The sequence below is a fragment of the Xiphias gladius genome, chromosome 18 (assembly GCF_016859285.1).
Source record: "Xiphias gladius isolate SHS-SW01 ecotype Sanya breed wild chromosome 18, ASM1685928v1, whole genome shotgun sequence".
In the NCBI taxonomy this organism is placed as follows: domain Eukaryota; kingdom Metazoa; phylum Chordata; class Actinopteri; order Istiophoriformes; family Xiphiidae; genus Xiphias; species Xiphias gladius.
In genome coordinates, this window is record NC_053417.1 from 11460729 (window position 1) to 11476904 (window position 16176).

The 16176-nt window shown below is 39.2% G+C and overlaps 2 protein-coding genes across 4 annotated transcripts in view; both read right to left on the reverse strand.

Annotated features, from left to right (window-relative positions):
* Positions 1–5060: 5060 nt before the first annotated feature.
* Positions 5061–14846, reverse strand: LOC120803674 (kazrin-A-like). 2 transcript variants are annotated; one of them, XM_040152398.1, is made up of 8 exons: positions 14799–14846; positions 9230–9432; positions 8916–9034; positions 7934–8165; positions 7707–7808; positions 6807–6973; positions 6427–6568; positions 5061–6004 (listed from the first exon to the last, which is right to left on the reverse strand). In XM_040152398.1, the coding sequence occupies exons 1-8, from the start codon at positions 14842–14844 to the stop codon at positions 5846–5848; spliced, it is 1170 nt and encodes a 389-aa protein (XP_040008332.1). In that variant the 5' UTR covers positions 14845–14846; the 3' UTR covers positions 5061–5845. The 2 variants fall into 2 exon arrangements, with proteins under 2 accessions (XP_040008332.1, XP_040008333.1); XM_040152399.1 differs by lacking the exon at positions 14799–14846 and having other exon boundaries at positions 9202–9235.
* Positions 13145–16176, reverse strand: part of LOC120803673 (kazrin-like) — a 105768-nt gene continuing 102736 nt past the window's right edge. For both annotated transcript variants that reach the window (XM_040152396.1, XM_040152395.1), the window contains one exon: positions 13145–15842. In XM_040152396.1, coding sequence (XP_040008330.1) covers positions 15672–15842 — 171 coding nt within the window. In that variant the 3' untranslated portion in view covers positions 13145–15671. The remainder of the gene's footprint in view (positions 15843–16176) is intronic.

Below are 16176 nucleotides of genomic sequence, written 5' to 3' on the forward strand. Positions count from 1 at the left end.
GCCCCTTACACAGTAGAACGTTGACATGTCACAGTAGAAAAAAAAAAGCACAGGTGTAAAATAATGCAATTAATGAAGGCTGAACTCCTATAGGTGCTTCACTTTCAGTGTCCAGGATCACGTACAGGGTTTGTTCACAGCATGCATTTTGTCTTGTCACATGTAAAGTTAACAGTGGTTCTGTCTATTTAAGTGTCCCTGTGAGCCATGACATTGTGACAATGAACCAGTATGCACAGTACCAGGACCCTGAAACTGAAGAGCTAAATGGAATTCGGCCATCGCTAATTGTATTGTGTTTCTTTTTGACACAATGTGTTCTGTGAAAAAAGGCCTGTTGAAAATCAAGGCAGTGTGTGTGTTGACATTTATAAGTATGCTTTACTTTCCTGGTGTGAACACACTTAAACACACTCAAAACACTCTTAGAACTGGTGTAACTGTATGCACTTTAGAGACAGTCAGTTGTGTTTGGTGTTTCCTGTTAGTTCTATAATTTGCTGGCAGAATCATTTGGCATCGCTCCCAGAAGACAAGATACACCATGTTTTCCATGCTGGCACATGATTTAGTCATCTCTGATGAGGCATCATATACAGAAGGGGATATCTGGTTATGAACTGATACTCTACAGAGTGGAATATTTTTGTTGTTAACTCAACTATTTAAGGAACAGACCTGAACCAATTTGTACAGTTGGTTTATTCATGTCTATACGTTTTAAAACCAGACTGATTAAATAATATACTAAAAACGAGTCCAACTGCTTTGCACCAGTTATTCTTAAAGCTGGATCATTAAAAAAGGTTTGAGGAGGTCTAGAGAAAATGTGGGAATGGATAACAATAGCATTCACTCGCCCTGTTTCTTTTTCTTTTTTTGTTTTCACTACAGTTTGACATATTTGCATACATCTCCTCTAGGTCAAATCTAACCATTAACAAAGGACTAAGTTTTCGATGTCCACGAAAATACATCTCTTTTACATAGTGAATTATAACTCTTATAAGATAAAGTAAATAAGATTGCATGGCACTGACTCACACTGTTTACTCAATACATCCTCATGCAATACAGACCGACAAGTCAATCAGTTTTACATCAGTAGAACGTCATGAGATTTTTATTTCCTCTTTGTAAATGTACCATCTACACACAGTCATTCTTTTCGAGCCCTTTGGACAGAACAAACCTGCCAGTGCTCCCATGACTCAGGTGGTCTTCAATCATGCATTTAGTCAACACAGCACATATGTCTATGTGTTTTTGTGCTTGTGTATGTACATCCCTGGTTGAAATTATTGGCACCCCTGAATTTTACGTACAGAATTTAGAATATTGTCAGAAATAAATGCAAATCAACTGATTTTGTTTTATCAGAATATTTTTAATAAATTGTCCAAGGTTACTGAACAAAGGAAAACAAAAAAACAAAACTGGCATAATAGTGAAATAATACAAGCACAAAATGTATCCCAGAAACATTGGGACCCTTCACTAATATTTGGCTGCACAACCTTTTGCAACAATGACAGCCACTAAACCTTTCCTGTAGCCATTTAGAAGCTTCTTGAACCTTTCAGCTGTTGGCTTCTGCCACTCTTCCATTGCTGTACGTTCAAGCTCTTTTATGTTGCTGGAATGCTTTTTGCCATGGCAGATTTCAGCTCTCTCCAAAGGTTTTCAATGGGATTTAGAGCAAGACTCATTGCTGGCCAATTTAAAACAGTCTGAAGATTCTCAGTCATCCAGGTCATGGTTATCCAAGAGAGTTGAATCGAGGGCAAGTCCAGTTGCCTTCAATTCAACTCAAACCTAGTTTTCTGACACTGGGTAACATTTCTCTTTAAATTGCCGAGGTAATCTTCTGATTTCATCATTGCTGTGATACATTCAATACCTCCAGTACCAGAGGCAGCAAAGCAGCTCCATAGCATGATAAAACCCCCACCATTTTTTACTGTAGGTAGGCTGTTCTTTTCCTGATGGGCTTCATTTCGTCGCCTATGAACAAACTGAAGCACTGCATACCCAAAGAGCTCTACTTTGGTTTCATCTGTCCAAAGAACAATATCCCAGAAAGACTGTGGCTTATCTATGAAAGTTTTTCCAAACATTAGTCTTGCCTTTTGTGCCTTGCCTTTCTCTCAATAGTGGTGTCTTCCTTGTCCTTGGTCCATGGAGCCCTACTTGGTTTAGTGTGCGGCATATTTTTGTGTGCTGTCATTTTTTTCCACAATCTGCATCAACTTTCTCAGACTTCTCTCAGACAGAGTTTCTTCTTAGCACCACGTCCTAGAAGCGTCTCAACAGTTTTATGACTGTGAAACTTCTCGTTAACATTACGAACTGTTGAAACAGGGATGTAAGGATTTTTGGCAATTGCCTTGTAGCCTTTGGAATGGTTATGTTTTTTGATAATAGCATTTCTGATTCTCTCAGACAGTTCTTTTATCTTCACCATGGTGAAAAAGAAACTGGAAACAATCAGCCCCCTTTAATGTCGTAAAACCATCATTCATTGGTTAATTCATGTGGACACTGAAAATTAAGCACAGGTGAGTTTTATCTGTTTTTTTTAATGTTGTTTGAGGAACTAATTTAAATTAAACAAAAGGGTGGCAATTATTGTGTCAAGCATACATTCTATGTCCATATTTTTTATTTCACTATACAAAGCATAAAGTATAAGCATATATATGAAGCACTATATTTTTTTCCTTGCTGTTGTTGTTGGTATTATTCAGTAACCTTGGACATTTGATCAAAATATGTTGATTATACAAAATCGGTTACGTTGCATTTATTTTTGAAGATATTCTAAATTCCGTACTTAAAAAATCACGGGTGCCAATAAATTAAATCAGGACTGTATGTCATTTAAATGTTTACATGTCAAAAGAATTACCCAAGACAATAAAAATGGGCTCCACCTGGCTTCCCTGTCCTGGTGTCTTCCTTTGTATGAGCCTGCTACTATAAAGACTTGACTATTTCACAATAATGACAAAACCAGTTCCAACACTGGCCATTGCTGTATTGTTTCTTTTAGATCAGGCAATCATGTTGTACCGGGCTCTGGGGAGGTTTTCTTCCTCCTAAGCTTTTGTCTGGTTCCTCTGTTTTACCACAAACACACACACACACACACACACACACACACACACACACACACACACACACACACACACACACACACACACACACTGAAAGGGAAGGATAGACAGAGAACCACAGTGAATAGGCCTTGATTATATCTGGTAGTCTGGATTGAACCCCTATCACTTTCAGCCTGTAATTAAATTAAGTGATATGTAGGCAGCTACAACGGAAAACGTTGCGGTAAGATACAGATAAACTTGATTTACATGACCTGACAGCCCTAAGTGTAGTAAATTAGCTTAGGCTATAAATATATGTTGCATTAGTTTCTTCAATCAATATTCTATGTTGTGTATCTGTTCCTACAAAAAAAGCATACATAACTCAAATAAAATAACCACTGTATTGATTTTGTTGTTGCAGTCCAGCTTGCAAGCTCATTCATATCCACTGACATTAGAATTTTGATCTTGGTTTTAGGGGTGCTACGTGAGAAGTTAATTACATTTATCCACTCTACACACACTTTCCCTAATAAATAGTTAAGTTCATTTCCCAGGTAGAACTTCACCTGACACACCTTCCTTTTAACATACCTCTGATATCCCAGAGTAAAAAGAGGTATCACATAATGAATTGCCTGTTTTATTTTTCCCAACTGCGGGTGGAACCAGAAAGGTTTTAAGTGAGTTAGGGCAGGTAGCCAGAGGATAGTTGTGTTTATTTGGTGCTGTGTCTTCCTTAGCTTGCGGCAATGATTGAGTCAATCTGAGTAAGAGGAGGAACTTGCACCATATTATATTGCGTCAACATTTAAAAAGAGACTTCACTTAACCGTCCCACCAGAGCGCAGAGAAGGGAATAATAACTGGATAGAGTTGCCAAAATACGTTGAAGAATCACTTAAGTGTACAGAGTTCATATTTGCACACAAAGGTAATGAGTTTTTCTTCATGTTTTTGTATGTTTTATGAAAAGCACTTTGAATTGCCTTGTTGTTGAAAGAAGTTTATGCAGATATACTTGCCTTTTCATGCCTAGCATTTGGACTGAAGTGGAGGCAATGAACCAAGTACATTACCTCGTGCAAATGAGTTCAATAAGAAAGATTGTTTCTCTCACATCTACTCTTCTAATATTGAATTTGTATCTAATTCGCACGCCTCATCATCCTTTATTCACAAACTTCCATCGTCTCCATCATTTCCTCTTTTCCAAACTCTCATTCACAGTTCCTCTCATTCATAAATTTTATAAATGTTACCAATTAACTTTCTTCTTGTTTTCTACAAACCAATTGGTTGTGATTTTTCAAAGCTGCAACAATCATGTTTTTGTTTTGTTTTGTTTTTTAATAAAGTTTTTATAGCTAATGTGTTAGCAACCAGTTGGTTATTCACACATCCAGGAAAGGTGAAGCTAGATTAGCATTTAAAGTCACACTAAATATTCACTCTCTTTTGCGCTCTGGTTTGGTCACCATGTGTGACTTTCTTTACCAGCTAGTTGCTATCCATATCATTTGGTAATGGACATGTAGCCTACAGCAATTTTACTGGAGCTTTTTTGCTAAAACGGGGTTGATGAGACTGGAAAGGCTGAATTGCCGCTTTGAGCTGTATAGTGGCTGATAAATCATTTTTAATGTGTAAAGATATTGATTGGCAGAGCTTTGCAAATTATTGTGATTCTTATTGTTTTTCAGACCAAGTGTTGCACAATATTTCTGTTCACCATAATTATCATTTTCTTTAGATTGTCCTTGGACATTCATTTAGGAGGTTACATTGTCCATCTGCAGTATAGCTTTCACCAGTGTCTCAAGTAGAAGTCTGATTTTAAAATAAAAATTTTTTTATGGAATTTAACCCCAAAACCTCCTGCTGTAGTTATCTCATTTTATAACAAATATACTTTTTATTTTCAAACAGATCTTTTCTTGAAGGTCATCTTTATTTCTTTAAAAGTAACACTTTCATTTTCACATAATTGCATCCTTACACCTGTTAGCCCGCAGGCTTCCATGGACGTACAACTCTGCAGTTATCTTTTGTTAGCACTGTTCATATAATATTCCATGTTTATCGCACAGTATAAAACATCATCAGAGGAGGGTGCTACATTTGTTTAGACACAACAGTGTAAATGTGCAAGATGAAAAAAGACTATCAAACATAGTGTACTCTAAAATTTAAAATTCAGTTTAGGTCTTTCTTTTTCCACTGTCCTCAGCTACAATGACAAGGCATCACAAACAGCAGAACTGAATGAAACAAGAACAATTTACACTGATATTAAACTTTTTTTCATTTTGCCTTTAAATACCCTGTATTGTACACAGTTTTGTTTTGTTTTTTAAATCTCATTTTCATCAGAGTAACAGACTGTCTGTCAATAGCAACTAGTCAACAAAAACAACATCACATCCTGGTTCTTAAAGAACCATTTACACACAAAAACATAAAAAAATAATCATTTAGCTTGAGTCCTTCATCTTTTGATTCTTGGTTTGGGGAAAAATCTAATACCACCTACCCACACTGAGTCTTATTAAGGTTTTTCTTAAAACAGGAAACTTGTAAAAAAGAATCCTGTTCCTTTTAAAAAGTGCAATCTGTCCTCTAAAGGTGCATCTTTACAAAAAAATAACCATCCCATGTACAGGTGTAAATGGAAAACTGTCCATGATGTAGATTTAGCGTTGATGAAGCTGATGTCTGTTCTTTGTTGCACTCTGATGACCTCACACGTTGGTGACTTCAATGCTGGTGTAACCGTGGATTGGACTTCCCTCAGCTCTGGGCGGAGTCTGGTCTCGAACTTCCCGAGGCAGAGAGCCATAGCTGCTATGGCAACTCAAGTCCCGCCCACTGCGGGCTTTTGGGCTGAACCCTGCCGGAGGCTGGAAAAGTAACACACTTTCACTTATTTATTCATACTACAAATACACTCAACCAAGGCTTCTTTCCATCTTTACCTGGTGCTGCTGATGACGAGCTTTATCATGTTGGAAATGTTGTCTAGTGTTGGGTAATTTAAGCATCTCTTTCCATTCATCAACCTAGGAGTGCTATTTTTCTAGTGCAGTATTTTGTAACCAGCCTGTTGCCATACAAGTTGTCTTGCCTGCACTGTATTCACAAACTCCTTAATGTTATACACCTGCTGTGTCAAATGTCAAAAGCTCTGTTTCCTCTGCATTGTGAGTGTTTGCAGGGTAAAAGTGTCCAAGCCTGATTGTGATGCTAATATCAAAACATAGGCTAAAGCTGAAAGAAACAACTCTTGAAAGTTTCCAATCCAGTGATTTTTTTTTTCCCCCACCTTGACAGCCCTCCTTCTCAGCGACCCTTCGTCATCAGTGTGTCGGCTGGCAGAGCTGGGTGGTCTGCCCAGTGAGTTCTGACGAAGCAGGGTTGGTGGTGTTCCCAGGCCTAAATGCTCATAGTCCTGTTTGGCATCCGCCCTGCAGGGAGCATAGGAAGGATCAGGGTGTTGGGGGCAGCCACAAATGGCATTTGAAAGACACTAGAATACACCTTTGTAGAACATTTACAGATAAGCACAACATATATCATCAGACATTGTCCCTTTCAGGTTAAGGAATCTTTAATCTAATATACTCACACATAAATGGAAGCTTCAGTAAGTAGACCTAGAGTGGAGTCTTGTCTTGGTGTCTATATATGAATGTCTCCTCTCACCTGGCTGGGCCAATCAGGGTTTTCATCTCCTCAACAAGGTGTCGGCGAACCATGTGCTTGCTGCTGGGGATCCCCAGTGCTGTTGCCATAGCATCAGTGTTGAACGTGGGGTCAAGCACCAGGACGGCTCCATGAACTCCACTGTTTTGGAGATTTTCAGCAAACTCCTGAACAGGTGGATGGAAAGAAGGCCAAAGAGTGACTTCTTTGATTCATAATATCAGATCTAAAATTCCCTGATGGGAAAACTACAGCCATTACTGGCTAAAGGAAAAGGCAGAGATATCAACAGTCTCTCAAAAATGATGCCAAATTTGATCTGAGACAAAGGACATATTGACAGATTTGTCGATATCAGTATAAATTCAAACTCCCCGAGGATATTAACAGGATGTCAGTCCACACAGCCTTATCTCTACATGCCCTGAATATGGTCATGCCTCATAAAGGAAACATGTTTTCCAATCCTGAGACAGTAGACAGTGTTGACAGGGGTATTCATATTGCAGCATCACCACAGAGGCTGTAATCTGAAAGGCTTTGTAATCAACTAGTAGCAGCTTACAAGTACTATAACAAAGGCTCTCTATCGCTCAGTGGAGATAGGGAGTGCTGAGTAAACACAAGAGCCTCCATTACTCTCAGTCCCACATGACAGAGATCTTATAATACTTAACACATTTTTGACTCTTCGTTATTAATATTTACTTAAAACATGTGCTTACTCCAACAAACTGTTGAGTAACCTTTGCTTGAAAATTTGTCAGCTTTAGTTTTTGTTTCAGGATGTGACTTTAAAAAAGAAGACATATTGTTTTCATAGAAGTGGGTCCTGTTAACTAAGTGTTTTACATGTGTTACATGTGTTTACGGTGCAAATCTCTTTCTCTCTGTGCCCACCTTCAGGTCAATATCTCTGATCCATTTGATGACCCGATGAGAGGTCCATACCAATGGATCCACATTCTGGTGTTCACACTGTATCCGGCGAGCCTGCAGTGCCTGGAAACCATTTTAACAAACACTTTTTACTCAAATAAGGTTCTATTTTTACCTGCTGCCTGAGCATACTCAAGTATATTCACTGCTGTCTTCTTTTTGTGAATGTGGTGTGGATTTACACCTACCTCCTTGTCAAAATTGAGTGTGTGCAGCAGTTCGATGCCCAGCAGCAAGCTGACCTGGTGGAACTTCTTGGTGATGTTGAGGGGACGTTCGAGATCGCGACGCGTGAGGGAGTTCAGCATGCGTCCGTCTACCAAGTGAGTGTGAAAGGCCTGGGAGTACTGAGGCAAGCCCACGTCACTTAACCAGGCCTTGGCCACCCAGTGGTGGTCCATATCTGCAGCCTTGGACAGCCTGCAGACAAACAGTGTATCAGTTTCTTAATGGGTCACTTCATTTAAACCATCCTGCCTAATTTCTCACTTAGCCTTGCAGATGAATTCACAAAAAGAACCCTGCTGACTTTCAGTCAGTTGCACTCTATGTTTAGTACTAATTGTTAGCATGCTAATACACTAAACTAAGATGGTGACCATGGTAAATATTTACCTGCTAAACAGTAGCATGTCAGCAATGTCATTGTGAGAACACTATGTTAGGTAAGCTAACATTAGCATTTAGCTAGAGGAACTGCTGTTTAGAGCTGCTATAGCTGAAGAGCCACTGGCTTGGCTTTACACTGCTGTTTCATCTGCTCAAAGTATTAAAAAATTATACAGTTGACATTATTTGTCGATTAATCAATTCGTCAGTCGACAGAAAATCAATCACCAGCAACTCTGATTACTTGCTTGTTGCTGGGTTAACATAGACGAAGACATTCACATATGGAACATTTTCAGATTAACTGACCTGCTTGCCATTAATCTGTAGGAGGAAACTTTCAAAACAGTTGTATAGATGATGAGAGTGTTGCATTTATCAAAAACGTTATGTCTACACATGGGTTTCTCCTTTCAAAGTCGATGTTATGACTTCTGAGATTTATTAGATGATCACACTACATTCTTTAAATGTTGTTATCATATATCACCAACAGATGGCCCTCTTACACCACCACATAATGTACAGTTTCTACAAAAATTCTCTGTATCCCTTCCTCACCCTCTACCGTTCTCAGCATCTCTGTAATCCTCGATGGCCAGGCGGAGTTTCCGGCGATGCATTAAACTGCTGACACCTAAACCCAGCTCCAGGTCTTCATCCGTTAGCCCCAGTAAGACCTGCAAAATGTCAGAGTAGCCCAATTAGAGTTTAATGCAACTAAAACCGCACAGCCAAAGTGTCCTATAAAAAAATGCCAAAATAGAGGACTGAAATATGCCAAGTCGGTAATCTACACATTTGCAGTTGTGCAAAATAATGTATGTAAAATATAAAGTGAGACCACCTGCATCGTGTCAGTGGTTTTATTCTACCTTGCCACTCTTGACGTTTTCTGAGCAGGTGCGGATGTACATGGGCATTGCCATGACAACCTCTAGCCAGGCCTGCACAGTGCCCGCCCTCCACTGAGACATGGGTGTTGTCCTGGCCAGCTCCACCTGCTGGAGGCGGTCCAGCTGGTCCTCCGACCCATCTGACAGGCTGAGGCGGGTGGGGCTGGATAGGCTATCTGAGTCTGGGTGGGGGTGGGGTGGGGTGGGGCGGGGTGGGGGGTGAGGGGGTCATGTGGGTGATGTAGTTGAGGTTGTGAGTGAAGGCAGAGGTTACAGTGCGTATAGTGAGCAATGAAAAATCAAAATGTTAATTCAAACATACTGCAACAAATTAAAATCAGTTCAACATAAAATCAGCCCAGTGGGGGAAGGGGACTAGACGGAAAGTAATTTCTTCAAAACAACTTCCCAACCTGTTCGCTGAATGACAACAAGCCAAGCGTTTGCCAGTGATGCTGTAAGCAAAGTTGCAGCTTTTATAAGCAAGCTTCTCACTTAAGAAAGCCATTAACCAGGCAGCTGTTTGGGCTGCTGAACGAACATGACTCATCTGTCTAAATTAGCCTGCAGCAATGATTCGCTAAAAATAAAAAAAGCCTGTTATTAGGAAATTACTTTTATATTTTGATGCATTACGATCATATGAAATCTGCCTCATGGGTAAATTCTGTCATGAAATTGTAATGAGTTCTTTAAATGCTCCCTAAATTATTCCCTATAATCTATTATTGCTTACCTGTTAGGTTACTACAGTTGGGCAAAATATTTTCTGTTTACATTCTTCTCAATATTTCAGTGTCTGGGGGAATCAGGCCAAGAAAATATTTGCCAACACCACAATTCACTTTGGTTCACTGAGAGACATTTCTCTGTCTTTACCAGCGGGTGGCAATCTAGCACTAGTTTGGTCCTCAGCAGTGGGTACAGCATAATGTGTTGCTTTTAATATTGCGCATATTATCATTGTTGTGATTGGTCGTGACATATGCATGTGTGCAGGTGTGGGTCGTCAGCTTGAGGTGTGAGGTGTTATTTTGGTTTTTGCTGTTACTTTCACTGAAAGAGAGAGAGAATGCCCAAAGTACACTTAGTCCTGCACGTGCAGCAACACTTAAGTTTTTCTGTTTGCTAACAAAATGACAAACCTCAAAGTCACCTGCCACCTGTCTCGTCTAATACTCCCTGAAAACCACTACAACAGTACAAATACTGGACTGCTCTTGATGCAGTTACAGTTATAGTCAGAATATAGCAGTACTCTGTGGCTGCACGTGGTCTAAAACTGTAAGGACTCCTTGGACACTAATGAGCCTTGGATAAAAGCATCCACCAGAAGACAGAATCTTTCTCATTGGACCCTTTACTCTCCAAAACAACAATTTTATTTCAACTGTTATTTCAGTGGAAAAACACAGATATGAGATTGAAAGATGCTCCTCACCTGAACTATTCACTTTGAAATTTTGCCTGGAGCATCTAACCTTAAAACACAACAAAAAATAAATCAACAGGTTCTTTCTTTCCTTTGTGGTGCTGTCTCTTACTGTGTCACCTTGTTTCCAACCAAGACAGCAAATGAAAACTGTGTTTACTCAAAATTAAACTCACAATTGAATGATTGTGAATCTGAATAAACAGATTTTTATCAAACTCGTCTTCAGTAATTCAACTCAAGCTGGTTGCTTTGATTTGCCTTCCTAAGAGCAATGCATAAACTTAAGGGACATTTCTAAGTGCCTCTCAGAGAGCAATTCATATGCACTCTTAGATACACTGCAAATGCAAGGTCTTTTTATCACTCCGGAGAGAGTCTCAACAAAACCATGTGACATGTAGGACTGCTACATTTGAGTGACATCCAGTTGAAGGCCAAACAGTTGGAGACTGGACTCTATATCACCTGATAGTTAGGTCCTCCTGTGGGGCCGACCCTCTTATGCCTTTTAAAAACCCACGGAAACCGGAGTGGGCCAGAAGAACCTCAGCTACAACACTGTGGTTGTGTTACCGTGAAGAGTTTTGTGTCCTTTATCTGAGGCCAGGAGTGTTAGGTGTGTTTTGTAAACACTGTGATTCTGTCCCTTCGTACGGACAGAATAGCGGTATTTACACTTCACATAAGACACAGGAGACTGTTTTCTTTAAACAATCAGTCCTTGAACGTGTCCTTCAATAGCTGGTGTAATGGCCCTTATTGCTACAATGCAGCAGCATTTCTGATGTGATATCACACTTAAGATAGGAAATGGAGGAGAAGTTAGTGTTGTGTATCAAAATGCACATGATACATTGGTATATATTTGACGTTTTCCAGACTTTGCAATAAAAATGATCTACAATTGAATGGATCCAGATCACAATTTAAGATTGTATATTACACCCAAGGCTTAGGTGTCTTATAGTAGCTTACTAGTTAACTAGCTGGAGAGTGAAGTCCCTTAAAAGAATAGTTTAACATTTTGTGAAAACGATTGTTCACTTCTTTGCTGAGCGATAAAATCAACACTGCTCTCAGACCTGTACGCTAAATATAAACTTACATCCAGTCTGCTTCTAGTCTATGCTAAGCTATAGTCCTGAACAATTAATCAAAAATATTATGAAAATTGCAATATGGCCAAGTGCAATATCCAAATTGTTGGGGCTCCAATTTTTTGATAAAGGTAAAATGTGTCGCAACATACCATTATAAATGATGCACTGTGTTGCTACAGAGATGCTCCAGCCTGCAACTCATATTTTCCAGACGTAAGGGAACTAGCTTGTTTGGGGCAAAAATCACATCATCATTATTTTTATATTTTTCTGTGAAAAAAAAAATAATATATATTTTCCAAATAAAATTGTGTCTCTCATAATTCATGCACACATTTCAAAAAATAATGACTATATGATTTTTTTTCTTCTTTTTACATATCGTTCACCTCTACTTAGCTACGCTAACCGACTGCTAGCTATAATTTCGCATTTAACTTACAGACATGAGAGTGGTACCAACTCTTGAAAAGAAAGTAAATACAGTAAGTGTATTGCCAAAATGTTAAAAATTTTTTAAATTCAAGTTGTTTTTATATTTGGTAAATGTGAGAATTGGTTAAGTCTATCTGAAGAACCAATGTTAGTACTTAATAGAAAGTTCCAGGAAGAGACTTCAGTTCAGCAGGATGTTGATGGAGTAATATCAATAAACAAGAAAAACCACTTGCTGTTGCCCCTGGAAAACATATCATGTACCGTAGCACTCAATTGTTTTTAGAAGGTTTGCATTGGAATTAGATTGAACTTGAAGAAGTGCTAAACGTGAAGGTAATTTTGTGATGTTTGAGAGTTAAAAGGCATCTGCAAACACAGTTTGCAACCCAGCACAACTTATTTTTAAAGCAATTGGAACTGGTGTACCTTGGTCTTACTGAGTCTGATTGATTACTTCTTGGGTCACTTCACTGTGTCGAGAGTCCGTTGGAGGTCAGACAAGAGGGGTCAGTGTTAGAGGTCAGGGGTCAAATCAAAGCAGAACATCACTAACACCATGTGCTGACACATATGAGTTCTGTTCCAACAGTCTGACATGGTTTCCTTTCCCCTCGCCTTTATTTCTCTGATTGTCGATTTCAATATTATGATGAAGAAATGCTCCAATTGGAATAAGGAGTTGAAAATGGGAAAGAGAGGAAAGGAGGCCATTTGGAAGCTTTTGGGAAGCGTTCCACTCACAGATGGACTTGCAGGGCTGAGGGAAGCTAACGCATATGTTAAAAATGGCAGCGCCCCCTGCGTAAAGGGACGAATCAGGATTAGAGCCATACCACAACAAATGAACACTTACACACACAAACATTAACACAGGGAAAGAGAGGACAGCCACATGAAAATTCAACGTTATTTATTTTATTTTAAAATAATTTTATTTTTCTCACTTAGTTCTTTTGAGCGTAATTTTGTTGCCATGCCTTTAAAAGTTCGCTACTAGCCACTTCTAAACATCTCAGGACCTCATAATAGAAGTCCTCCAATGAAGCCTACATCTTTGACTTTAAATAAAACTCTTTAATAATTATATTGATTTCATTTCTGTATTGTTATCTCATTCACAAAAAGGAAAATATTTGTGGAAAATAAAAAACAAAGAGACCCTGGCTCAAAACATAAAATGATACAATGTTTTTCCACAATGTGGAAAAGATTTTTCATTTGATATGTTTTTTTTTCCATTTCCTTTTCCACATTTCATTTAATGTTTAATGAGATAAACTGGTTGAGTTGTTGGTTTTATACAATGCAATTTAATACATTATGACTTATCTTTGAATTACCTCAGTCATTCACCTCTAAAATTCAACATCTGCGAGCCAAAATGTAGGATGAGCTAAGGGTTAAATGATAATCCCCTTGCTGTTTATATGGGCGAGCTTGACAAGCGCACGCATTGTGGTTAAATACAGCTCCAATGTAATCTGTGACTCTATAGTGTTTCAGGTGAAACTGACAAATACCCAGTGTTAGTTTAATATCAGGGAGAGAAAAGACTTCCTGGGGGGGCAGTGCAGACTCCAGCTCAATCCAATGAAAGGATGAAAATAATCCAATGTCTGTAGTCATTCTTGTGCTTGAAGAAATGCTATTAACCTTTGGCACAAAGTTAATTGCTTTTTGCAGCAATGGCCTCAACTCTGTATTAGATTTTTTTTTTTTCATTGAGTTCATGGGATCATGGGAGAAGGTATGCATTTGCTTCAGTTAGATTAGCCTCTTAAATCTGATTTTTAACCTTCAGAACTGGCACTTGTTATTGTTGTAGTAGCTCACTGAAAGTCTGCTCTATGCTTTGGCCTCTAAATTCAAAGCTCAGATTTTCTGGTAAAATGAGCTCATTCCTGAGGTTTGGAAAAGCCTTAACAATCAGTCTAATATCTACTATGTTTGTACAAATGATGTTTATGCTATAACTTATTTTGAGATAATAGCCTTCTTTTTTGAGATTAACTTTTTCCAGAATAATGTTACTCCCAACAGTCTTTTTAAGTCTTAATAAAATAATAACTACAAGCTACTGTAATATCCTACAGAGAAAAAATGGTATAAAGCCTCATGAATAAGTTGAATAATTATTTCATCACTCTCATAGTGTAGTGCTGGGTTCTCTTTGTGACTGTTGCCTTTGCTGACCTTTACTATTTCAAATGTAATTTTGCATGAAGAACCTCGTAGGTGCAGATTAAAAGGTTCTATGTTTAGTTTAGGATGCTAAGCTCTTGAACATTAATCAGAGAACTTTCTGAATAGCGAGGGTCAAGTTTGCAAATCTGATCACTACATTTAAAATGGAGGAAATCATGAATAAACATCATGAAATCAGTAACTGACCTCTTTTTTTTTTTTTAAACAGACAGTTTATATCCTTCTCGACAACATACCCAGAGAAAGACATTTGTGTTTAGTAGGGTTTTGTTCAACATGCATTTGGGGACTGGGACTATGTGCATGCATGTCACACATGTACCTGGGTCATGTACCTTCTATCATAACAGATAGAAAACACATTTCTTACATTTCCTGTTTGGCGTCATGTTACTTTGGGAGAAACTGTTCTGCATAGAAAGTTAATTCCTCATTCCTTCCTTTGAAATCTCATTCGAGAAAACATGACAGAGTGCCTCTGCACAGTTTGCTCTCTCGGTTAAGGGATGTGTCGTACAGCAAAATCGGAGGTGGATTTGAGGAGTCTGCAAGTTGCCTACAGGAAACTGTTCTCATCACGGCAGTGTGGGAGGAGGGGGATGGACCAAGCAGGACAATAAACAGGGAGGAGTTTAAGTTAAAAGGTGGTGAGAGGAGGGGAGTAAATGTTGAAAATAACAAAAGGCATTCAGGACAAGGAGACATTTACACGCACAAAGTGCACATCAACTGTTGTTATTTACAAGTACAGCAGTCCTTCAAGTTTCCAGTTGAGTGAAAACAAAAAGTCAAAATGTAATGAACAATTAAAAGATCCACTTACACAGCCGTTTTGGAGGGCAGATACAATAGAACACATCCACATGGTTGCTGTGTCACACTGTTCACTCTATTTACAGGACTGTACATACATACAGGTGCAATTTGCTCGTTAAGGTTTACACTTCAGCGAAGCAAGACGCGCCTCCGGCTTCTGACATGGCCTCTGACCATGGATGACACACACATGCACACAATCTCACAAACACACACACATAAGTATGCATGCATGTGAAACTGAACAGGCACACACATTATTATATCTGTACACATTGACATGAAACACACACACACACACACACACACACACACACACATCCTCTTGCACACACACAAACACACACACACACGGGCTTCAACACAATTCTGTCTTCTTATAACTGCCACAATGGCTCTTCAGGTGGTTCGCTTGGACATGTGTGCTTTACCAGTCTGCATCTTCCTCTATGTAATAATCAGGTGTTGAAGTACCATCAAACAAACCAGGGTCGAGGGACTTGCGCTGTTTTCCCCGGGCGAAGACACGCGACAGAGAGCCCAGCCCCATCTTCTCCTTCTTCTTCTTACGCTTCGCCTCCTCCAGATCTTCTAGGGACTAGAGGAAGAAAGAGAGAGAAGAAGAAGATGAGGAGATGGGCAAATCAACAGAGCAGAGAAGTCAGGGAAGGGGTACAGAGTGGGCAGTAAAGACCAGGAAAGATAAAGATCAAAACACAAAGGGGAAGTGTAGCTTGACATGCTGCCAGGCATGCACTTATTCAACAACCACAACTGGTTTTCACATAAATTCAAGTCATAGCTGTGGAGTGAGTACATGACAGACTGTGTGGGGATAACACAAAGTCAGCCAGAATGATGGTGGAGAGAAACGACAGCGGCTGGGCAGCAGGACAGTCGGCAGCTACGACAAAGGAGGTGATTACTTGGGA